Raw genomic sequence first — 25,796 nt, 5'->3', positions numbered from 1 at the left:
CGCACTAGATACAACAACAACAACAACAACAACAACAAGATTCCATTTATAGAGCGCCTTTCACGTCGGGAGGACGTCCCAAGGCGCTGGACAGTTGGGTCAGGACCTGAGCAGGGGGGAAATGGTCAGGGTGAGGGGAGGGAAGGGAGGGAGCGAGGAGGGGGAAATGGTCAGGGTGAGGGGAGGGAAGGGAGGGGGCGAGGGGGGGGTAGAGAGTTGAGAGGGGAGCTGAAGGCACGGTCAAAGAGAAAGGTCTTGAGACCGGCCTTGAAGGAGGAAAGGGAGGAAGCAAGGCACTGGGGGATGGAGTTCCAGAGCCTAGGGGCTGAGAGGCTGAAGGCCCGGCCACCGATGGTAGGGCGGTTGGGGCGGGGGACGTGGAGCAGACCAAAGCCAGAGGAACGGAGTGTACGAGCAGGTAAGTAGGGGGATAATAGGTCAGAGAGGTAGGAGGGAGCAAGGCCATGAATGGCCTTGTAGGCGAGGATGAGGATCTTGAATTCGGACAGCATGAGAAGCCACTGGGATGCAAGATGTCATCTTATAAGATGAGTTGTCCAATGTAAGTACTTACAAGAATTTCTAGAATGTGACTAGTTACGTGTAAAGCAGAGTGACAAGTTAAGATGTCACTTTAGTAACATTTTCCATGGGAAGCAATCAGGATATTGACAGCATGATTACTTAAGTGGTAGTGACAAGTTAAGTCATTGTTTTGTTGTCAGGAGTTTACTGTATTTAAACAGTAATATATTTGGACACTTTTTATTACCCTACCTCTAATTTTGTTTAAACCTCTTACATTTTGAGATATTATAACAATAATAATAATAATCTTTTCATTTGATATAGAACTTTTCACATTTTCTAGACGTCTCAAAGTGCTTCACAGAATATACTGTAAAGTGAATTGATTGTATATTTGTGGGTGAAATGCGGCAGCCAATTGCGCACAACAGTGTCCTACAAAAGTCATGGATTTATTAATTTTTATTTATTATTTTTTTTCTTGAGGGATTATTATCAGGCGTGTAGAGTAAGGAAACTTGCCCCAGGTTTCACCCTGTCGGGAATTAAACCCAGGTCTCTCGCTTGCAAAGCGCGTGCTCTAACCACTGAGTTACAGGACTTCATATTAATACAATTTTGGGACCTAAGTTGTGGTATTTCTTAACTGACTGATGAAATAAGAAATGCATTTGTAAGTGAATGCAGCAGCAAATTTCATATAGTAACGGCCCAAAATAGCCGTGAAATGAATAACCATTTTTGAACAGTGCCATGGGATCATGGGTCACGACACAGGGAGAAACTCTCTTCATTTTTCAGATAGTGCCATGAGGTCTTTAATGTCCACCTGAACAGGCAGACTATTTCCTTAGAACATTCGACATTAAGAAATTTGATACAATAATTCAACATGTCATATGAAGAAATCTATTAAGAAATTAGATCTCATTGCTTCTTTAAATTTCAAGGGATTTATTGACAAATTGGGTGTTTTATGAATAAATATTTGTTCAATTTATCTGCTTTTTTTGGAAATATTAGTTATGATAAATAATTAAATTAGGCAAAATTATGGGCTTGGACCTTGAGAACATCAAGGATGGTTACTTAAGTGGTAGTGACAAGTTAAGTCAGCGTTTTGTTATCAGGAATTTATTGTATTTAAACATTGATATAATGTTTAAATTACAAACATATTAATGTTTCATGCTCTTCCATAAAGATCCTATCCACTATGCTGAAGGCAGATGTCCATCAGATAGCTGATGAGGAAACTCTGAGGCTTGGGGCAACAGCTGCTGGAAGGTGTTTCCTGGAATTTCATGAACACATGTTCGTACTTGGAATCACCTTGACTGGTTTACAGAGAGGTAAGGAGTTGCTACTCAAGCAATGCACCTCCAACTGGTAAATCAGGAAGTTATGATGAAGTCAGGAAGTTATGATGAACCTTTATAAAACACTGGCTAGGCCTCAGCTAGTGTACTGTGTTCAGTACTGGGCCCCACAGTTTAGGAAGAATGTCAAGGCATTGGAGAGGGTGTAAAGGAGATTTACCAGGATAGGACCAGGACTGAGGGACTTCAGTTATCAGGAGAGGCTAGAGAGCCAGGATTATTTTCCTTGGAGCAGAGAAGGTTAAGTGGAGAACTTAATAGAAGTTTTCAAAATTATAAGGGGATTCAATAAGGTGAACAAGGAGAAACTATTTCCACTGGCAGGTGGGTCGGTAACCCGAGGACACCAATTTAAAATAGTTGTTAAAAGAAACAGAGGGGAAGTGAGGAGAAATTTTTTCACACAGCGAGTTTTTCAGATCTGGAATGCATTGCCTGAAAGAGTGGTGGAAGCTGATTCGATTACAACTTTTAAGAGAGAAGTAGATAATTATTTGGGGAGGACAAGTTTGCAGGGCCATGGGGAGAGAGCGGGGGGAGTGGGATTAATTTGGATAGCTTTTTTTAAAGAGCCGGCACAGACACGGTGGGCTGAATGGCCTCCTTCTGTGCTGTATAATTCTATGGTTCTATGGTAGAACCATTACTCAATGGGCTGGAATGTGTGCCCAAGCTGTGGGCAGAAAGATGGCAGAAAACTCTCACACATTATATGTTGAGCTGTATTGCTCACCAGGAAGCTCACAGGGAGTCCTGGTACCTGGCATCCACCTAGTGAAGGCTCCAATCCATGCTTGTAAGGTCAAATATCAACTAGTGACTATGCTTAGGGATAGGTAAGCAGTGTTTCCATGGAGCTGAACTGGCTACAAGGTGACATGTTTGGCAATGGAATGTCAGATTCAAGCCAAACCTCTCTGACAGTCTTTGTAGTCCAGTTCCTGATGTAGGGAAACTTTACGTTGATTTAATATTTGTCTAACTTTGGCTGTAGCATGTTTATCGCATTCCTACATTTATTATGCACAAAAGTGGGTCCTCACTTTATGTTAGTCATTTGTTGAGTCTGGTCTGCTTATGCTATTTTTAAATCCTTGAAGTGTGTGTGTAACATTCCATCATCATTTTCTAGTTATTGACGCATCTTATTTAGTACTTCGCACCATTCCTTTGCTTCCGGGCAGCGCTTGCTGAGCATAGCTACACTGGCTTTCATTACTTTAGCTTCAGATTCTAGCTGATTACTTTTCTCTTGCTAACTGCTCTGCATTACCTCAAACGTATCACTTAACACCTGTCTTTCCAACTTCACTTGTTTCAGGTTTTTTGATAAGCACTGAACTTCTTATCCATGGCCTGTTTCATAAAATGTTTCATAACTGCTTCATGAACTGCTTCATAACCCACAGTGTCTGTATAATTGCACCCTTTTTCCTTCTCTTATCTAGTTTCTTTTCTTGAATCAATTCCTTATACTGCTTTACACAATGCTCTCACCTCTCATCCCTGCATGTAGCAACCAAAACAAATCATTCACTCTGGCGTGTACAATCAACTCCTGTATTAATTCTTCCATTCTGTTATCCTGGTTGGGTCCTGCAATGGGCCTCAGAATCCAACATCCTAAACCAAAGTAATTATGGGCTTCGCTAAACTCCTTCCACTACCTGATAGCAATTCGGTTGCAGTCCTACTTACGTCTACTTCTGACAACCGCTGACTGAGAGAACATTTTAGGTTCGGACATCTTAACAGTGTTAAAATTGAGGTCCCATTTTTACTTTTATTTAATGATGAAATAATGGATGCAATTTGGTTGTTAAACAATTGTTTGCTTTATCATAGTTTCACAGTCAGTGATTATACCCAGAGCAATAACCCATTACCTCAAGATGGGATCATGGGAGCAACAAGGTTATCAGAGAAATTAAGTATTGATCAGTATTACCTATCCCAGGAAGTGCATCAGGCAACAGTGGAGTCATCCGATTTGCATCTCATTGATCTTGACTGAACTCTCTATTTTATAACAAGCGAGAGACCTGAGTACAATTCCAGGCAGGTCAGGGCGAAACCTTGGGCAAATTTCCTTACTCCACACAGAGCCTAATAATAATCCCTCCAAAACCAAAAATAATAATAAATTGGTCATTTTCAATCTACGACGGTTTGTGGGACATTGCTGTGCACAATTGGCTGCCGCGTTCGCCCACAAATATACAGTCAATTCACTTTACAGTGTGTTCTGTGAAGCGCTTTGGGACGTCCTCCCGACGTGAAAAGCGCTATATCAAATGCAAGGATTATTATTATTATTATTATTATTGGTTATTGTGAAGCCCAGACCAATTAAATAGCACATACAGAATTATGTATGGAGTCCTGTAGCTTAGTGGTTAAAGCATTCGCCTCTCAAGTGAGAGGGCTGGGTTCGATTCCCAGGCAGGGCGAAACATTAGGCAAGTTTCCTCACTCCACACCTTCTGTTTACCTAGCAGTGAGTAGGAACCCGGTTGTTAGTCAATTGGCGGATCGCTTTTCCAGGGGTAATAAAATTTGGTCACTCAATCCACGACTGTTTGTGAGACACTGCTTCTGAGTAATTGACTGCTGCATTTGCCCACAAAATATACAGTCAATTCACTTTATGACATATTCTATGAAGCGCTTTGAGACGTCTCAAAGATGTGATAAGGCATTATATCAAATGCAAGGATTATTATTATTATACAAGAAATTCTCAGTTTGGTTTCCCTTAAGCACGGTGATGGGTTGCCGCATGTGTCAGACACCAGGCTGACCCCCAAAATATTAATAATGAGAATGAGAAGTGTCCTTAGAAAGGAAAATTAGGCCATTTATGGTAAGTAGAATTGTTTAGAATTGTTATGATTCAAAATAAAATAGCTACTGATAAGATTTTAAAAAAACAACTTTAAATTGACAATAATAATTCATTTTTATTTAAACTCTCTTTGACACTAATTCATTAATTACAACAGAATAATAAACAATACTAGCAGGAGTCCAAGTGATCATCTGTCCACATTCACTTACAGAAAGAAACGTCCAACGAATACAGACTGCATGCCTGTCATGTTGGAGGTTGCATGTTGACCTTGCGCTGATATTAACAGAAAATGACACATTGCACTATCAGGCTTGAAAGTGTATTTGCATGTTGCTTGCTCCTTGAATAAAACAGACAGACCTTGAATAAAGCAGACTTTGTGAATCTTTTTCACAGAGTTGTTTGGTTTGTTTTGAAAGATATTTTAAGATTTTTTTTGCAAGACATTTATTGCTCTTGGCAAAAATAAATTGGCGCACATGTTTACTTATTAAATTAGGCCGTCAAATTCAGATACAAGAAGCTAGTCAGTACCATATGCAAATATAGCAGCTTGTGTAATGTATTAGCTTCCTCTGGGGGATTTGTTCATATGACTTGTTTAGTGGTTTTTCTGTTTGGTTTCATAGCCAATCAGCTTTACATGCCCTCAAAAAGAAAGAATTCATAAGTACAAATGTGGTTGATTATACATTGATGCAATATATGGCACTAAGGAATTACAATGTAACAACAGTAATTTTACTGATCTGAATTCTGTGCATATGTGAACTTCTCAGAAGTTTGGTTTGGATTCTCCTAACTGCGTGGTGATGGATTTTGGCATGTGTCAGACACTTGGCTGACCAAAGAAAAATCTGGAAAGCTTAACACACTTTGAAACCAATTTATTAATGTGAATCTAGTATGTGTGACACCCAAACAGTTGAATACAGATTTTGCCTTTTCCGGTTTGCAGTGTCAGGAACCAGCATTCGGGAAGTCAAATTTAATTGTGAAGTCAAATGCCCAATGTTTCATATTGCATTCTTTGTGAGGAATTCTTTGAAAAATTTTGGGATGGCCTGAAAATTGAAGGAATATATAGATTAGGGGTACCCCAGATATGAAAGTCTAGTGTGGCCCCAGAGTACACTGCAAAAAGACGTACAACAACAACAAATTGCATTTGCATAGCGCCTTTCACGTTTGGAGGACATCCGAAGGCGCTGGACAGTCATAGATTTGGACCTGAGCTGGGGGTTGGGATCAGGAGGGTTGGAGGGCAAGGAGGATAGGAGAAGGAGACTGACCGAAGGCGCAGTCTAACTGAAAGGTCTTGATATGGGCCTTGAAGGAAGCAAGAAAGGTGAAAGAACTGTGGGATGGAGTTCCAAAGGGTGGGGGCAAAGAGGCTGAAGGCCCGACCACCGATGCTGGGGCAGGCCAGGTTGGGCATGGAGCAGTGCGTACAGAAGCTTTGAAGAGCTAAAAATATTAAGCATGTTAAGTTTTTCCTAATTAATATTCTCCTCCTTAAGTTTAGTATTCTTTTCTTAATTCTTTAATTATGATTATTTTTGTGCTAAGCAATAATAACAGTTAAAAAAAACACAGATGCATGAGAGAAGTGAGCAGAATGTTTTACAGCAAAAATAGACTTTTTAGGCAATAAACCACCCAGCAACTAGAACAACAAAAACAGATTGTATTTATGTAGCTCCTTTCGTGTTGGGACAATGCAGTAGTGATGGAACAAGTTTTATAGGGGTGCTGAAATCTCTGGGCTATCGTCTCCCCAGCCCCCTTGTCCCCCCCTATTACCACCACCACTAATCAGAAGCTGGTGTGATGATAAATCACTTATTATATGGGAAGCAGAAGGAACGACATCCGGGGAGCCGGAGGGATGACGGTTTGGAGAGCGGGAGATATAATCTTGCAGAAACTGAGTGGAAGCCTTCAGGAAGCAAAGTCAACCAGAGAAGTGTGTAAACTAGAGAACCTGTGGAGACAACACTAAGTCTCAGCTCAGGCTAGTTACAGCAGGAACAGATATATTGGCAGATCAAGCTAATAGTGTATCTTTGGAAGCTTCTTTTTTGTTTGCCCTTCTATTGAAAAATTATTTTGAAATTATTTTTAGTTGCTTTGCAATTTGCATTCTTTTCAAGAATCTGTTCACTTTCATGAATATGCATATGAATTTTCTGAGCTCATATTCCGAAACACTTCCTCACTCGTACATTAATAAAATATATTTTATACAGTCAAATCTATTAAAGCAATCACCTCTATTCAGCAACCACCTGCCTAACGCAACCAGTGGCCACTCTTTTTTTTCCTGTTAAAAAGGAATGTATACATTAGTGAGACTCTTAATAACGGGGTGTAAAGATTTTCAAATATCTGAGCCTGCGATGAAATAAGGACCGACACAAATTCTTTCGATCAATTGATATTTATTAATACAAATTAACAAGGTTATGCAAGTTACGATCAGTTAATCAATCAACAGTAATGCTTACGCATATTTAGTACAGTTCACAACAAATAAAGTTGGCCGCACCAATGTTGTGGAGGAAGAACCAACTGACCGACTGGTACCAGGATTGTTGCTTTGTGAGCCTCGATCAATATTGACAGTTATCTCGATCTTTGTTTTCTTTCTCTAAGATATTGGTTGCAGGTGTTACGGGTAGCTAGTCTCTCTCTTCCACTTTCTTGCTAAAGCTACCGTTCTTTTATACAGTTGTCAGATGACCTTTCAGACTCTATTTTCACGAAGTCAGCTTAACCTTAATAGAGGCGGAGTTTGACGCTGAGCTGGGGGGAGGGAGGAGATGACCATAAGCACGGTCGAAGAGGAAGGCTTTCAGGTCTGATCTGAAAAAGGGAAAGGAGAAGGCAAAGCAGAGAGATGAAGGGAGAGAGTTGCAAGGTTTTGCCTGGTCATTAAAGATCCCGTGATGCAATAGAGAAAAGAAGGGAGTTTCTCCTGTTTTTCTGGCTAACAATCATTCACTTCATGGTGTTTTGGGGGATAACCTTTGTCTGCGAACAAATACACAGTCAGTACACTTGACAGAGATTATTGGTGATTATCTGTAAAGTGCTTGACAAACAATAGTGCAACATAGGTACAATATTAAATGCAAGGTTTATGGTTATCTTAACCTATATTTAGTATACTTGTGTGGCTACTAAAAGATCATGTGACATTGTTTGAAATGAGAAGTTCTGAAAGTACAGCATTAAGTCTCATTATTTTTGGAGCTTTTGTTCCTTTCTGTATGACTTTAGAATTATTTTGTTGTTTCTTTGTGTTTTTCTTTCAATTGCATGCACATGTTTGTGGTTGGGGGGGAGGGGGAGAAGTTACTTAATTCTCATTATCTTGTTGCACTCCATGTTTTGCTGTGGACCCTATGGTAAGTTGTAGTTGTCTGATCCAGTTACAGTAATAAGGTTTGTTAAACTTTTTTCCTCCTCAGATTCGGTTTGCCCATGCCCAAACTTGCCCATGTTTTATAGTTAGTTTTTTGCCTTATGTGCTTGTGAAGGAAAGGAGAGAAGAGAAAGCAATGTTCTCAATGTAGAGAAGCCACTGGGGACAGTGGGACTCTCCTGATTTTAAATGTTTGGCCAACTTTCTTCCCCCCTCTCCTGAAAGTGCTGACTCTTGCTTTGGTGTGGATCCACAGGCATATGCCTCGTTGAAGTGGTCACTTGAAGTGTGCGAACTACAGAGCTTAAGCAAACTTGATGGGGTATGCAGAAGGTGACTAGCATATTAAATTAAAAGCAGATAAATGCAAGTCAGTGCATGTAGTAATTAAAAATAGGAGGTGCCTGTACTCAATGAATGGGTTGGAAATTTCAAAAGGGGATTTCTGAAAGAGATCCAGGGATGTTACTTGACTCATCACTCATTATCTCAAAATATTGTGAGTAACAATAAAAATGTCAAGCAGGTTGCCAGGGTATATTGCCAAATAAGCCAGATTCAAGCTGTATCAGCAATGATGAGTACTAGATAAAATTAGTCATTCACTTCATGGTTGCAAATAGGATATTGCTGTGTACAAGTTTGCTGCCACATTCACCTATAAACACACAATAGCTATACTTTACCGAAAATCCTCTGAAGTGCTTTGAAATGTTTCATCATATGATAAGACACAATATCAAATGATTATTATTATTATTAATGCATATTGTTCCAGTTGGTACAACATGAGGGGGCTACCCAGGGCCTAGCTAGAGGCAGTGCAGCATAGAGCAATGATGATTTCTAGTGACATGCAAGGATTATTATTATCATTCTTATCTCAGAGGGGTTGTTTTACAGGAGTGCAAGATGTTAAATAGGATTGAGAAAGTAAAGTCAGAACAATATATTTGAATGCATTAGACAGTAGAATAAGAAAATGTAAATTTAGGGTTGCAAAGGCAAAGTTCAACAACAACTTATATTGCCCATCAGACGGGTGGCATCTCGGAGTGCTTAACAGGGTGTGGTTTGATGCCAAGCTGGAAAGAGAAGGCAGATGACCGAAGGCATTTAAGAAGAAAGTCTTTGGGTGTGATTTGTAGGATGGGAAAAGAGTGGCAAGATGGAGAGTTTGCAGCAAGGAGTTCCAGAAATTCAGGGTATAGTGACTGAAAGTACAACCGCAAATGGTGGAACAGAGGGTACGAGGGACATGCAAAAGACCTGAGGCAGCTGAGTGAAGGCAGTAGCAATGGAGTGGGGTGTGAGCAGATCAGAGAGATAGGGAGGTGCTAGGGTATGAAGAGATTTAAAAGTGAGAGGGAGGATCTTCAAATCGATCCCTTCTGCAACAAGGAGCCAGTGGAATCTGATCAGAAGCCTGGCTGGAACAGGGGTGCTGGGAATGCAAAGCCTGGTACAGGTGATGGCACAGGCAGAGTTTTGTATCATTTGTCGTGGAATGAAAGCATCAATGTGAGCTTCAGTGGCATTTGGAGTAAGATAATAATATAATAATAATCCTTACATTTGATATAGCAGTTTTCACGTTTTCTAGACATCTCAAAGTGCTTCACAGAATATACTGTAAAGTGAATTGACTATATTTGTGGACGAAACGCGGCAGCCAATTGCACACAGCAGTGTCCCACAAACAGCCGTGGATTGAAGTGACCAATGTATTATTGTTTTTTTTCTTGAGGAATTACTATCAGGCAATAATATAAGGGCAAAGACTGGTGATGAGACAGAGATGGAGGAAACAGTCCTGATCAGGGACCGGATGTGGGGTAGGAAAAGAACAGACACTAAGAAGCATTTCTTTAATAGGGTAATTAATGACCAGAACAGGCTGTCAGAGGAAGAATACATGATGCTCTTACAATATATCTTGAAGCTGTGAGGGGAGAATGTAGGATGGGTATTCTGTAAGGATAGATTACATTACTGTACATAAAGCGATAAGGCATGTAAACAGGACAAACAGCCCAATAGTGGGTTAACACCACACAAACCCCCAACCCCATCTAATCCTCTCTCTTCCCTCTTTCTTTGTATATTCAATGTTTCCTCTTAAATAAATTAACATTTTTTGCTTCAACCACAGCTCCTGGCAGTACAGTCCACATTTTCACCAGCTCTTAAACTCTCTTGGATCTGTGACTGACTAACTTATATTGATGCTCCTTCATTTTGGACTTATCGACCAAAACCAAAAACAATAATAAATTGGTCATTTTCAATCCACGACTGTTTGTGGGACATTGCTGTGTGCAATTGGCTGCCGCGTTCGCCCACAAATATACAGTCAATTCACTTTACAGTGTGTTCTGTGAAGCGCTTTGGGACGTCCTCCCGATGTGAAAAGCGCTATAGCAAATGCAAGGATTATTATTATTAAGAGTTCAAATGGGCCAAAGCACCTTCTACATCTAACCCACTCTTGTGATCTTATGTGATCTCATGAATGTAGGCTGAGAGTGTTGGAGTCTATTTCGCTGTGGAAGCATCACAGCTGAGGCTACGGTCTTCAAACACATACATTTTTCAGCAGGGCTGACTGGATACTAAAGAGCCGTGACAATCCTGATTAACTTTTTCTCTCAAACCCAGGAGCACAAAATTGTAGAACGACAACAACAACAACAGCAAGATTCCATTTATAGAGCGCCTTTCACGTCGGGAGGACGTCCCAAGGCGCTGTACAGTTGGGTCAGGACCCGAGCATTGGGGGGAAATGGTCAGGGTGAGGGGAGGGAAGGGAGGGAGCGAGAAGAGGATAGAGAGTCGAGAGAGGAGCTGAAGGCACGGACCTGACTGCTGCCTCAGAATAAACTGAGAGTTTGAACCAGCAAGGTCTGTACTGTATGTCTTAAAGCTGCACCAGATGGTGTCTTTGCCCACAAGGTCAAATTTTAAGTACTGTAATACCCTTTGAAACCGGCGACTTTATATGACCAAGTTGATTTTTTTTAACATTAGTGAAGAACTACTGTTAACTATAAATACACGTGACTTAAGGGTGCAGTCTTGACATGAATTATATTGAAAGAAGCAATTTTGTAAAATATATATCCAGATTAGATCTTTGTTTGTAAGCATTTTGGAATGCTTTTCACCTGTAACTTTGATACATGATACCTAAGTTTGACACAACAGTGATTTATTTATTGTTTGCAAACACCACATGTTATATTAGAAGATTAGACAGCTATGACTTCATAGCAACTGTCAAAAATTGTAGGCTGCTTACAGATTTCCACTTGTTAGGACTTGGAGCAGGAAAAACAGATCCGAACAATCCCAGCCATTGACAGTCACGCTATTTGAATTGTTTCTGATTCTGAATGAGGGGAGAGAAGGGCACAGAGATTGTGCTTTTTAATTCCTTAAATTTCAATGTTTTATGTGGTGAACCTTCACTCACTTAAACACCTAAATGTAACAAAATATTCGGTCTGCTATGCATTGAAGAACGCATTTCGGGGAATACCGAAAGAACATAATTAAGAAAGTAAACAAGAACAGTATTAATAACAACAACTTGAATTTATATAGCGCCCCTCTTGCAGGGTAGTGTCCCAGAACGCTTGACAGTGGGGGAGCACAATGCCGAGCCGGTGGGAGGGGGTTAGGTGACCATACGCACACTCAAATAGGAATGTCTTCTTCAGGCACAATCTGAAGATGGGAAAGGAAGGGGCAAGGTGGAGGATCTTCATTGACGAGTCCCTTCGACTTGCCCCTTTCCCTCACCTTCTTCAAAGACCGCTTCAAGATCTTCCTCTTTGACTGCACTTTCGGGCATCTTTCTCCTGCCCTTCACCTCCATAGGCTCCCACTCCTAGCAAGCCTTAATATATCCAGTGTCTTGGGACATCCTCCTGACATGAAAGGCACTACAGTATATAAACGTAAACATGTATTGTATTAATGTTACAACAAAATGGCTTTATAGATATTGAGGTCTATAAGACCATTTTGTTTTAACATTAAATATTAGCTGTAGTTGTGGAATATTAAAATTAAAATTCAGTTTTAATTGGAAGACCATTCTTTTTAAGAACCGCAAAAAATCTGTCAATCAAATTTAGTCTAAATTTAAGAATTAACCACAATTTGAGTGATCTTAAATGAAAAGACAGAGCTCTTACAGCCTAAGACAAAACGACATTTTGAGCACTGCGTATGTCAGGAAGTGAACAACAAGGAGTTGGTCTGAACTGGTTTATTTCAAAGCTGCAATTGAGAAGTTCATATCAACAAATAAATTGCTCAAGTTTCACAATACCAATTTACATTGTCAGTCAAAACATCTCAGTTCTGCAATATGCCACTAAACTATCTTTTACAAAAAAGTTATACTTTCTGTAAAACAAAGTATTATGTTTCAATAAATTTCTCTTTTCTGTGACACGATCAGTGTCCCAGAAAAATGATTAGAAAAAGGCACGCAATTATATGTAACAGCATGTTTTGAAACTATCTGCTTATAGGCACTTTTAGCCAAAGCATCGCACCACACCTTTCTCTGAGTTCATTAGCATTTTACATTCCTGTGGTAATTCAGGTTGTACTCATTGCCTGATGCTTGAAGGCAGGTTGTGTGCTGGTTTTCTTAACGTCATAGAACATTTCGGGGCATCTTTTGAGTTGATGCAGATGGTATTGAACTGAACTGCTTATTATGGTTAATATGTCATTGTAATTTTGTCACTGTCATCAAACCACTTCTAAATATTTACCTCTTTGACCATGCTTTCAGTACTTTCCCTTGCTCCGTCCTTCCCATATTGCTTAGTATTCTACACTGTTTGTGTAAAGTGTTTAAAAATGTTCTTCCACATGAATGGTATTGCATAAGTCCAAGTTGTTGTTGTACTGATGTCTTTCCAATAAAGTGGTGAAATGCTTTGCCTTTCTGTCCCAGATGTGTAACCACATGTTCTGCCCTTAATGGCAATGATTAATGACTGGATCAAAAGCTATAAACCAGTGAGAAAGTTCTAAAATGGTTATTAAAAACTTGTGCTCATTATTGCTTAATTTTTAGGAATATCTTCACAATATCAATGTATTTTTGATCATTGTGTAAACTGTTTGAGGTGAGTTTCTAGTGCCATTTGTTCTGAAGTCCTGTAGCTCAGTGCAAGCAATAGACCTGGGTTTGATTCCTGGCAGGGTGAAACCTTGGGCAAATTTCCTTACTCCACACATCTGATAATAATCTCTCAAAAAAAAGACAATAATAAATTGGTAATTTCAATCCACGATTGTTTGTGGGATGCTGTTGTGCGCAATTGGCTGCCACATTTCTCCCACAAATATACAGTCAATTCATTTTACAGTCTATTCTGTGAAACGCTTTGAGAAGACGTGAAAAGCGCTATATCAAATGCAAGGATTATTATATTATTTTATTATATAGTACTCAAAGCAGTTAATTCCTTGCAAGCCACATCATTTCGGAATATGTAAAAAAGCAGCATTTTCTGGCCAGGAACAGTTTTATACCTGCCTGACAGATAGTCAAGCCACCCAGTTAGAGATGAACTGCCATAATCACAGTTTAGCATCTCAACATGCAGGAAATGAGACTTTGGACCACATTAATGTACAGTTTATCTGGTAATTCAGATGTTCACAAAACTCAAGGGGTAAGAAAGATGTGTTTTATGGACATTGATATTGTCTTTTATCGTCCAATAGATATTAGCCAAGTGGAGGAGATCTTCAGCATGGCTACTTTCTTCCCTCCCCCATTCACACATTAACAAGGAAGCCTGAGAGGTAACAACCTCTTTGATTGCCACCTCCAGCAATGGAAGGATTTGACAGGCAAAACAGAATATTTCACTGAGTTAATTGTTATAGAAAGCTTGTCTTTTAACCATTAGTCCATGAATCCCATCAGTAGAAGCCCATAGGACTTCAAAGTGCACTTGAGCCCAGAGAAACTGTGATGCCCTTGGGTTCTGTGGTCTTCTAATTATATCTACCCATTGCTCTTTGTACAAAAGAATGTGGATCATCCATCTAGAAGAACTATTGCAATATAAACAGCAACCCAAGTCACTCACATAACTTCCAGTAATACCGCAAACACCATCACAGTCACCTGCACCTCCACTGTTTAGTGAATCACCAGTATTTCACTAAACACTGGCAAGTCCTGTAGCTTAATGGTTAGAGCATTCGCCTCACAAGCGAGAAGGCCTGGGTTTGATTCTGAGGCAGGGAGAAAGTTTGGACAAGTTTCCTTAATCCACACGTTTCTGTTTACCTAGCAGTAAGTAGGAACCCAGTTGTTAGTCGATTAGTGGATCGCTTTTCTGGGGATAATAATCCCTTGAAAACAAATATTAGCCATTTTGTCGCTCAATCCATGATTGTTTGTAGGACACTGCTGTGTGCAATTGGTTGCCACGTTTCGCCCACAAAATATACAGTCATTTACTTTACAGTATATTCTGTGAAGCGCTTTGAGATGTCTAGAAGGCGTGATAAGGCGCTATTCAAATCAAGGATTATTATTATTATGTTAACACTACCAAACACAAATGACTAACAGTGCAAAAGGCAAAATACTGCAGATGCTGGAAATCTGAAATAAAATCTGGGAACACTCAGCAGGTCAAGCAGTATCTATGGAGAGAGGAAAGTGGGTTAACGTTTCAGGTCGATGACCTTTCGGCTATTCGATTAAGGTGCATTGGAGAGTCACAGACACAAGCTGAAGTACAGAGCGCAATGAGGCCATCTTCAAACCAATGGGGTAGTTAAGCTATGCTTTTGGTGGCAAATTTCTGCCATTTTGTTGGCAACTTACGGACAGACTCATAGCATAAATGTGTATTATATTGCTGTTTATCACAATATATGTTTGTAACTGTTTTAAGCCTTGCTTTTATCATGCCCAGACTTGACAGTTCCAATGTCCTGCTCACTGGACTTCCTAGTTCCTAATTCCAGAACTCTGCAGTTCTTGTCCTCTCTCACAACCTCATTTTCAAGGCCTTCCATATCCTCAACCCATCATATCTCTGTAACCTCCTGCATCCCTATGGACATGGCCATTCCCTTCCCCAGTAAAACTAGCCTGCTACATGTCCCCCATCATATCAGCCCCACCATCGGTGGATAAGCATTCAGCCATTCTACCGCCATTCTTTGAAACTCCTCTTTACATTGTCAAGAAACCCATCCTCACTTAAGGACCTGGATTAAGCAGCTGTTGTTGAGTAAGCCTAGTATGCAGAATTGGATGTGGATTTTGAGAACATCAAGGTAACTGTCACGTCACAAACTACTGTAAACTGTTCTCCCACACTGAAGGCATCAGATAGCTGATGAGGAAACTCTGAGACTTGAGACAAGAACTGCTGGAAGGTGCCACCTGGAGTTCGTGAACAAGTGTTGCCCTCCATCTCTCTCTGATCTCAACCCACAGCTCAGATGCAAATGCCTCATTCTCCAGCACCTTGGGACATCCTGTTGTTGTAATTGTTCATACATCCTGCACTTGGAATCCATCTTGATTGGTTTGCAAAGAGGTAAGCAGCTGTTGCTCAAGCTCCACACCTACTACTGGTGGAACGATATCTCAATGGGAAGGGATGTGTGTCTGAACTGTGGGCAGGAAGGTAGTAGCAATACTCTCATGCATTTCATCTGGAAATTCACAGTGAGTTCCTTGTGCCTGCTATCCACTTAGTGAGGGCTCAAATTCACATTTTTGGAACAACTAGTGACTATCCTCCTAGGATGGGGGGGGGGGGGGTGGAGTGATAAGGAGGGTCTCCTTGCAGCTGAACTGGCTCCAAGTTGACATGCTTGGCAATGAAGAGAACTGTCTTTATTTTTCAAATTGCCTGTAGAAATAGCCTAGGATGAGAGGCAATGACCTGAGTGACCTCTGGGAGGGAAGCCCAAGTCTCCAGGAATGAAGAATGGTACAGTATCAGGAAAGGAATCACCTTTTTTTAGTCATCATTAATGTAACATATGTGGCTCTATGCCTGGTCACCATGACATGATTTGAATCCCTCGGAATTCATCTAATTATTCTTTATTATTTAAGACTAAGTGATAAAGAGATTTAATTTTCTACATTATTATTACTGCAAAATTTTTCAAAATTACAGCTTAAACTAGTCTTTGTTTCTAATAGGCAATCTTGTTGTAATGCATATTTGTGAAAATTAAGCCCATTGCCTACAGCTGCATCTTATGTAGTCAGTGACCCTATATGCAAGTCTAATTCAATTTATTATAATAATCATTATTATTATAATAGGTTGGAACTCTGGAACTCTCTCCTTCAATCCCTCTGCCTTGACCCTTTCTTCCCCAGTTTCAAATTCCGCCTAAAGGCCTTCCTTTTTAATCGTGCTTCTGGTCACCTCCCTCTCCCCCTTGCTCGGTGTCAGACTCCTCCACTGTCTAGCGCTCCGGGACCCTACCTCTCGTAGAGCGCCCTATATAAATGCAAGTTGCTGTTGTTGTTGTTGTTACAACGATAAACCTTGCATTTGACATAGTGAGCTATCACATCGTTGTGGCGTCTCAAAGCGCTCCACAGGATATACTGCAAAAGCGAATATACCGTGCATTTTCTGGGCGAAACGTCATGTTGCATTATAACAATTTGGGGGATTGTGGAAAAACTAAGAGTATTACAGTAATAAGGGGAGGATGGTGGAGCATGTTGTGAATGCAGCAGTTTTAGATTTCCAAGAAAAAAGTGTAACTTTGCACTGAGTGCTCTTATGTCTGACTTTGTGTTCACCAGAGGCTTGTCAGATCTCTGTGAATACAGTGCCCAGGCAGGAAATTTCACAGTGATGGGATTTGACAGCCTTGAATGCAAACACACTGGGGGTGGTGGTGGGGGGTGGGGGGGGGGGACATGTCCAGCTTTGCCTGGCGGTTTTGAGCTCCCGACAAGTGATAGGCAGAGAAAGTTGCTTTGGCTGACACTGGCCTCCCCCCTCCCTGATGGGGAACAAAGATGCGCTTTCTCATTCCATCCACGCAGGACTGGATCACTCACTCTGGGGGCTCCTCTCAGCACTTCCCTCAAAAGTGCTCAGATCTCCCTGGGAAAGGGGAGTGGGGAGTGGGGGAAAGGGGGGAAATTTTTTTTTGTTGTTGCAAAAAAAAAATAAGATCCGTATAACTGGACCTCGCGATCGTGGGCAGAAACAAATCGGTGCAGTTGCAGCTGGAAGTCTGGAGACGTTTGAGTTGGGACTCTGCAGCTGGAAGATGATGATCGCCTGTGCGGGGTGACAGGGGGGAAGCTCACAGAGTTGCAGCATTTTGTCTCTCACAGCTTTGCAAGAACGTTTTATTCTCTCTTACTTAATCACCTTCTTCCTTCCCATCCCTGACCTCCCCCCCTCCACCCCCCTCCTTCCCTCCTCCACACACACACACACACACACACACACAGAGCCCGCAATTAAAAGCATGTTGTTGCATTGCTTTCTCCCCCTGGTTTTAGGCAGCACAGCGCTGCTGCTGCTGCTGCTGCTGACAGCCCAGGCTTCAGCCACTGGCTGGGGGTGGAGGAGGGAAGGGTTCAGTCACTGTGCAGTGTTGGATGCAAAAGGAAAATACCACCTCCGATGGAAACATGACAACCAGAGTGTCACCTTCGAGCTGGAAGTTGAAACCAGGGGCTATGTGGGATTTGGGCTTTCGCCATCGGGATCCATGGCTTGGTCAGATATTGTGATAGGAGGAGTTGCAAACGGGCAGCCCTATCTCAAGGTAGGAGATGTTTCATTGAGCATCCATTCAATTCTCTCTCTCTCTCTCTCTCTCTCACACACACAAACACACACACAGCGATTTCTACAGAGGTAAAGCCAGTGGCTGATGCATTTATTCTATGGCAGTAAAACTCGCATAAGTCGGATCCGTCTAAATCATATTGTCGCCGAAATCGTACCTCTCCCCAAATCCCTGTTCGAGAGTTTTACATTCTATTGCAAGTTTGACATAATTTATGCTTTGTAGTCCTTTTGGAAGTCCAGATACTTGCATCATATAATGATGATGCTTGCATTTGACACATATATAGCTGCATTATATAGGCTTCACGTCGGAGATGTCCAAGCGCTTCACAGAACACACTGTAAAGTGAATTGACTGTATATTTGTGGGCAAACCTTAGCAGAAGTCATATTAAATGTATGGTCCCAAATGATATGATGTATGTGACTGATATGACTATGCCATGCTGCTGTCATTCTTTCTCAAAGTGCTTTCATCTATCAGACATGCAAGAAAATAAATAGCGGGCACAAATATTAAAATCTGCAGCATGTCATTAACCACGACCATACTGAGGACAGGAGGAAGCTCTCTTTCAATTGCCTTTGACACAAAAATGCTTAAGTGAAATTGCAACTCTCCCAGCAACATCAATGTGCATTACTTAACGCAGGACTCCTACATGCTATTATTTATCCAGTGAAGGATTTTCCATTTCCTTGGCAAGTCCAGCCAGTATCGTAAAGTCCTCTGATCTCAGAGCACAATTTAAGGACATCTTCTGCTGTTAATTAATATTTGTAACATTTATCAGTAGTGATCAAGGACTTGCTTGCCAAGGGAGTCTGGACAATAACTGCAGTGTGTTTGGCAATATTGGGCCGTGAATTGGTACAAAATCAAACAAATGAGCATGTTGGCTGCTGCCTTTTTAAATGACCCCTTGTAGAAAACTGAGACTTCCTGTCTACCTATGTATACATAATAATGGTGTAATAGCTCTAGAGTGAGCTTCCCAACAAATCAGATTCAATATGGTTTAGATTCTGGTTGTAACAAAGTTAGATTCTGTTTCTGTTACGCTGATTTTTTTTAATGAGTAAAGATTTTCAAATATCAGAACAACCTAATTAACCCTAACACACTAAAGTAGGAAGAGAAAAAGTAAAATATTTAAAAACCTTGAGCAATATTTCCCTGTTATTGCTTTGCATTCTACTTTCTGTTTCCGTGTTCTTTTTTTTTACTATGTTTTAACCCATTTTACCTTCTTTCTAAGCTGTCTTTCCCAAGATTGGAAGTAAAAGAACTATTCCACTATTCCCCACTTATGTAACACATTTATTATTATCATGTGATGTTGCATTTTAGCTCTTTGAGACATTCTCCCAATATGAAAGGTGCAATTAAAGTAAATTGTATCTCATGTGCCATCCTCCAAGTGATATGCTTGCCAATGGAATGTCAAATTCGAGTCAATCCTCTGTTGTGGTCTTGGTAGTCCAGTTCCTGAGCCAGGTGGGTTCCCAGTACTCCAGGGCACTGCATATGGTAGACCAACTTGCCTGGTTCATCAGCAGATCTTGGAAGTGCAGACCAGTCACTTTCCACTCAGCTCCTGCAAAGCTCTTAACAGGTAGGGTGTTGCTGGGTGGACAAGCAATGGGAAGCTTGCCAGAACAGTGCTCTCAATGGCAAGCTATGCGGTTTTAGCTGGTTAAACTCCAGCAATACCCAAATGTCCTCTCTGGGCTCTTACCAACCTGCTCTTAATGCTCTCCTCATTCTTCACCCACAAGGTAAGCAGCGTGTGTCTCCCTGGGAAGAGAGTGTACATTTCATTCCAGACACAGGGACATTTCCCTGTGTAGGTGGCATAGATATGTAGAATTCTCAGCCTATTTTGGATACTCTTAAGCAAGGTGATGAGTTTCCTCATGTACCCAGCTGACCAAAAATAAAAACTCTTCTCCAACATCTTGTGACATTCATTCATTTTGGTGATATAAATACAATATATATTTTATACAATAAAAACAGGATAAAAACATTGTATTACAGGAATATTTAAAAAACACTGTGAAAATAATTGTCATATACTATGGCACTGGACTACGAATCTATATTGTAAAACAAAATTAACACCCTAATAGATTATAAACATACAAGAAAAGTCCCATCATTAATCGGTCCATTTCCAGGTAGCACAATATGGATAAAATGCAGTTCTCCCTTTATTGTGTCTCTGTTGATATGTTCCTCACTAGGGCTTTATCTGCACCACAGCTATAAGCTTCAGGAGCAGTTTTGGTCTTCGTTCTTCGCACACAATTGTCATGCTCTACAGATAGACAGTTTCTTGGCCATGCATTGAAGAAGCTTTTGCCCATTTCAGTGGCTTCTTTGTTTAAAAAGAAATCACTGCTGTGAACGTGTTAGACAAATGAAGATTTCACGAGAGTTTCAGACAAAGGCAAAGCAGTCTATTTAAATGCTTTGCTTAGCTTCTAATACCAGATTTTCTGCTATCTAAGTGTTTATTTGAGGGCAATTTGTGATGTCAGTTACAAGCTTCCTGAACAGTTTTCATTGACAGAATATTGTACTCTATTGCCTTATCTATAATAATCCTTGCATTTTATATAGTGCTTTATCACATCGTTGAGATGTCTCAAAGTGCTTCACAGGATACATTGTAAAGAGGATTGACTGTGTATTTTGTGGGTGAAATTTCTGTGCAATAAAGTAGTACTCTATTTCCTTTCTGTGCAGTAAATTACAACCAGAATCTAAACTAGATTGAAGTTCGTTTGTTGAAAAACCTCACTGTTTGTTAGTTATTGCACTATTATTTCATGCACGTAAATATTATAATTTAGATTTGCAGTACTTAATACAGCAAGGTTAATGGCATTGTATTGGATTTGTTTGTCCAAGTTGGAGAGTAGTCAAGGAGAAATTAATACTGAGCAACTTTCATTTATATGATCATGATAATAGTGCAAAACAGTCAAGCTCCAAAGATTGGTGTTTAATCAAAAGACATATATTAAAGACATTCCACCATGAATGATTCACAGAGAGAAAAGTCTGCACATGTTGATACAAAGCAAATGTCTAGTGACCACAGGCCAGTAGTTAAACACTAGTTTGGCTTTAACATGAAGGATAATTACTGCTTAAAATTAAAGAGCGAATCCATGCCCTTAAAGGATCTATGTCAGAATTTCAGCAGCTCATGCCAAACCAAGAAAGTCTTCCTTTTTTATTGAATCAATTCTTTTGCTATGAATAAAATCTTTAGAGACAGTCACTGTGATATTGTAACATATTTTTGAAGAGCTTTCAGATGTGGTGTGAAAGTACAAATACTGTAATATGTTCTAATTGCCATACATGGAACCCAAGGATTTTGTATCATGTGATAACATGCAAGGAATTTAGTATATGAGTCAGTGATGGCCTGAAAGTAATATTACTGATTGTTTTAGTTGACTCCAGTTCTTTCACCTGCATTCATGTCTGGTATATTATTTGGAATTAAAGCGGCTGAAGTAAATGATAGCCTAATAACCATTAATCAGTTAATTATTATAAAGATTTATCATGTACCGTCATTGAATGATTACAACAATCACAATTTAGATTTAAATAGCACCTTTCATATCAGGAGGACATCTCAAAGTGAATGGGAATAGAAGCTGGTGTTGGGGTGAGGGAGGAAGAGATGGGTTTGGGAGATAAGGAGGGGAGGGATATGATGGCCAAAAGCATGGTCACAATAATGGGTCTTAAGGTGGGTTTTGGTGTCGGAGAGGCTAAGGTGGAGGGACTTCAGGATGAAGTTGGAAGAGGAACCTCCAATAGTTTGGAGAAACTATTTCTGAACTTTACATTTCAATATGCCAGAAATGATGAGTCTAAAGGAGGAACGGATGAAAAGCTTTCTCAATGATAGTGGGATGGAGTGGGTGGGGGGCATGAAGCAAGTCAGTGTTTGCTGAATGGAGGGAACAGCCAGGGCAGTCGGGTTACAGGAGGTCGCAAAGTAGGTGGGTTTGCACATGGGGATGAATGTATGCAACACAACTTGCAGTCATAGACTACTACATCACTTACAATGAAACTGTTAATGCCTGACTTTGTTACATGGGTGACCCAGGGTTTACTGAATTGTGAGCACAGTAACTGTTTTAGTCATGAATGTAGCGTTCAGTGATAAGGAGCCTTGTTGGCTTTTGATCAGAATAAGAGTTGCCAAATGAAAACTAATCTATTTCGCAATCCTTTCAGGTAAATCACTCAAAATATAGAAACAAATATGCCTTTATAATTCAAGAGTACCATTGTCAACTATGTTTTTTTTACTATTATATGAGTTTATCTCTCAGTTCACAGTATCTCGGAACAGTCACAAGATTGGACACACTTTCAACATTTTCAAAACTATAATTGGATAAATGGGATGAATATGTTCTTTTATTCTTTTTGCCTAGTATCAAATGAGGAGACAAATAATGGACTAATTTAAATATATGTGAGAAATGGCACCAGTCTTGAGGAAATGTAACTAGACTGCATTATTGCCATATTAATTCATAAGATAAAATGGGCCAAAGGATCTTCTTTAACCAATCCTCCCTTGTGTGAATATCTTGGCAGGATTATAACACGTTGAACATAGATGGAAAAGTGAGGGAAGATGACCAGCAGGATTATCAGTTGGAGTATGGTATGGAAAATAATACACATACAATCCTGGCTTTCTCTCGAAATTTGAAGACCTGTGACAATAATGATAAAATAATAACGGTATGCATTTTCATCTTACCTTTCTGCTGTACATGACTTTGTGGTCTTACTGTGTCAAATAAGTTAGTCATTGATATTATATTACCTTATATCCACTCCTTTCTTTTAGACTCAGGGGTGGAAGATACAATACAATAGAAATTACACTTATATAAACATTCACGTCAGGAGGACGTCCCAAGACATTTAATGATACTGGCTTAGCCACAAGAGTCCACAGACCTGAAATGCATTACTTATTTCTTGTGTTAGAAAATGTAAAAATCATGACCTGCATTTATTCTATCTAAATTAAATAATAATTTGATATTATGATTCACGTCTTTCAGCGCCTAGCTATCTGATTGTGAAAATTTTATAACAACAATAATCTTTGCATTCAACATAATCCTTTCATTTCAGGAGGACATTTTAAAGCACTTCACAGGAATTAATGTGATGTGTAGTAACTATGTATTTTGTCGGTGAACATGGTAGCCAATTTATGCACAAAAGTGTACCACAACAGGCATGAAGTGAATGATCAATTTTATCTGGGGGATTATTGGCCAGGACACTGTGAGAAATTCCCTTCTGTTTTGAGTGGTGTCGTGGGATCTTTAACTTCAACCTGAACAGGCAGATTTGATTTAAGTTCAATGTCTCATCTGAAGGGCGGCACCTCCAACAATGCAGTACATCCTTACTGCACAGTAGTGTCAACAATGTGAGTTTCAAAGCCCCAGTATCGGACTTGAACCCACAACCTTCTGACTTCTGGCAAGAATGCTACCAGCTGAGCCAGGCTGACACCTCATTTTACCAACTATAACAGCTACTATGATAGGAAACAATCAGCATTAAAGTGGTGTCAGTTGTTTGGAGGAACTATTTCTGAACTTTACATTTTACTATGCCAGAAACGATGAGACTAAAGTTGAATTTGGTTTCAACTCCTCACTGAGTTGTTTTAAAATATGCAGGTGGAACAGAACTCACCCAATGGATTCTAGTTTGTAGCGGAGGGAACAGTCAAAAAAAAAATTAACTTTTGGTTATTTTCATACATCTAAACTCCTCACCTCCATCATCCTAGTTTTTTGCCAGGCTCCACTGGCTCTCCATTGCAGAACAGATTGATTTTGAGAGCCTCATGCTCACATACAAGTTTGCCCACTTCATGCCCTCATTTTTATGATTTGAAGATTTAAAGTTTCTTATATTTTGTGCATTTGATATTTGCTTGATTATTTCTGTACATTTTTCATGATAATCTCAAATTAAGTAATACTAAAGAGATGTTGATGCAATGCTATTGAATCAGTAATGATGTTAACATATTTTACCACGCAGTATAGAAACATGGCAATTACCCTGGTGTGAGCCTTTATTCATCAATAATCTTTCAGATATTCCAATAAAGTTTACTCAGTTTGTCTTCTACAAGAGAAGCCCATTATAAAGTGCTACAAAAATCACACCACATTATAACAGGTCTGCAAAACAAAATATCCATCATTTCCACTTCCAGCTCGCCAGATCACTGCTAATGTCATTTCCTGCATGCATGAACACACAGGAAGTGACACCAGTGACTTGGAAGACAATAGTTTTTGCCAAACGGAAGCTGGGTGTACAGCTGCCAGCTTTATCAGTATCATCCACGTAGGTTAGGGTGATCATACGCCCCTGATTTCCGGAATCAGTTTCTGAATGTGTTCCTTGTGTTGCATAATCATACTGAGTGATATGTGATTGTGCAAAATGAATAGGATTACCTCTTGCTTTGTTATTGCTTTTCTTACAAGCTTGTATTATGACTGAACATTTCACTGAGCAAATTGTAAATGGGGGAAACAATCACTGAATACTCACTTCTACATCTCAATGTTTGATAATCTAATGCACATCTTTCTTCATTGCTTGTGTTCAGGATAACACCGTAAGGGTGATTTGGGCCTACCATCCTGAAGATGTTGGTCGAGATGGTCCAAAATATCATTCACTAAACCGCGGGAGAAAAAGTCTACATTTATTGGATCCTGACATGGACAGGGTTATTCCAAGTGACTTGTTGGCATTTGATATAAGACATTATAACGTAAGTACAAATAAGATTTCCCTCTCTCACCAGTTCTATGTTCTGATTCTTCCCCTCTATCTTAGCTCAGTTGGTAACAGTTTCACCTTTGGGATTGTTGGTTCAATCCACGCATCCCCCCCCACCCCCCACCCTACCCTCCACATTGGAAATTGAGTTAATAGTGTAGGTTGAGCTACTAATGTAGCAGTGACTGAGTCCTGCGTTGTTGGATCTTCTCTTCAGGTGAATGATATGAACCCCAATACACTATTTGAAAAGAGAACTGCTGTACATTTCAAATAGTGCTGTGGGATCCTTAACATTCACTTCAACAGGCAGATGGGACCTCGGTTTAACATTTCATCCAAAGGATGGCACCACCAATAACACACTCCCCAAGCATCGCATTAGAAGATCATCTTAGACTATTAGCTAAAAGCCTGTATGTGGGTCTTGAACCCACAACCTTGACTTAGAGATGAGAGTACTTCTAACTAAGCCAGGCTGACAGCTGACTCAGTTAGTATGACACATACATTGTTTTCGTTCTGCTCCTTAATTATTGGATTTGTTTTGTTCAAGACAGATATCAGTACCTGAAAAAGACACCACCTACTGGTGCCAAATCTTTAAGCTTCCAGAACTGAACAAAAAGCATCATGTGATAAAGGTAAGAGCTCACTGTTGATTTAAGCATTGATTCAATTTCAATGTCAGCAATTAACAATCTACAGAAGCTGAAGAGGAGTTTTGATTCTTGCTATAAACTCAGTGTACAGAATGCTTGAAAACCCACAGACTCTGTGGAACGGATTCTAGAAAATTATTTTCATTTATTTTGAATTCTTGATTTTGTTAACAGCTGTTGTTTATTCTGCAAACCATAATTTGCTTGGGGAGTTGCGAGGGTAA

The 25,796-nt window shown here is 40.0% G+C and overlaps 1 protein-coding gene across 1 annotated transcript in view; it reads left to right on the top strand.

The window, feature by feature from the left end:
- Positions 1-9,353: 9,353 nt before the first annotated feature.
- moxd1 (monooxygenase, DBH-like 1) overlaps positions 9,354-25,796 on the top strand; it is a 40,253-nt gene continuing 23,810 nt past the window's right edge. The window contains exons 1-5 of the mRNA XM_007899305.2: positions 9,354-9,432; positions 17,736-18,004; positions 22,673-22,822; positions 24,735-24,902; positions 25,471-25,554. Of these exons, the coding sequence (XP_007897496.2) occupies positions 9,354-9,432; positions 17,736-18,004; positions 22,673-22,822; positions 24,735-24,902; positions 25,471-25,554 (750 nt within the window). The remainder of the gene's footprint in view (positions 9,433-17,735; positions 18,005-22,672; positions 22,823-24,734; positions 24,903-25,470; positions 25,555-25,796) is intronic.

Source organism: Callorhinchus milii, unplaced genomic scaffold (genome assembly GCF_018977255.1).
Source record: "Callorhinchus milii isolate IMCB2004 unplaced genomic scaffold, IMCB_Cmil_1.0 Scaffold3, whole genome shotgun sequence".
NCBI classification, from domain to species: domain Eukaryota; kingdom Metazoa; phylum Chordata; class Chondrichthyes; order Chimaeriformes; family Callorhinchidae; genus Callorhinchus; species Callorhinchus milii.
Note: the sequence above shows the minus strand (reverse complement) of the source record. Positions and strands in the feature narration are given on the sequence as shown.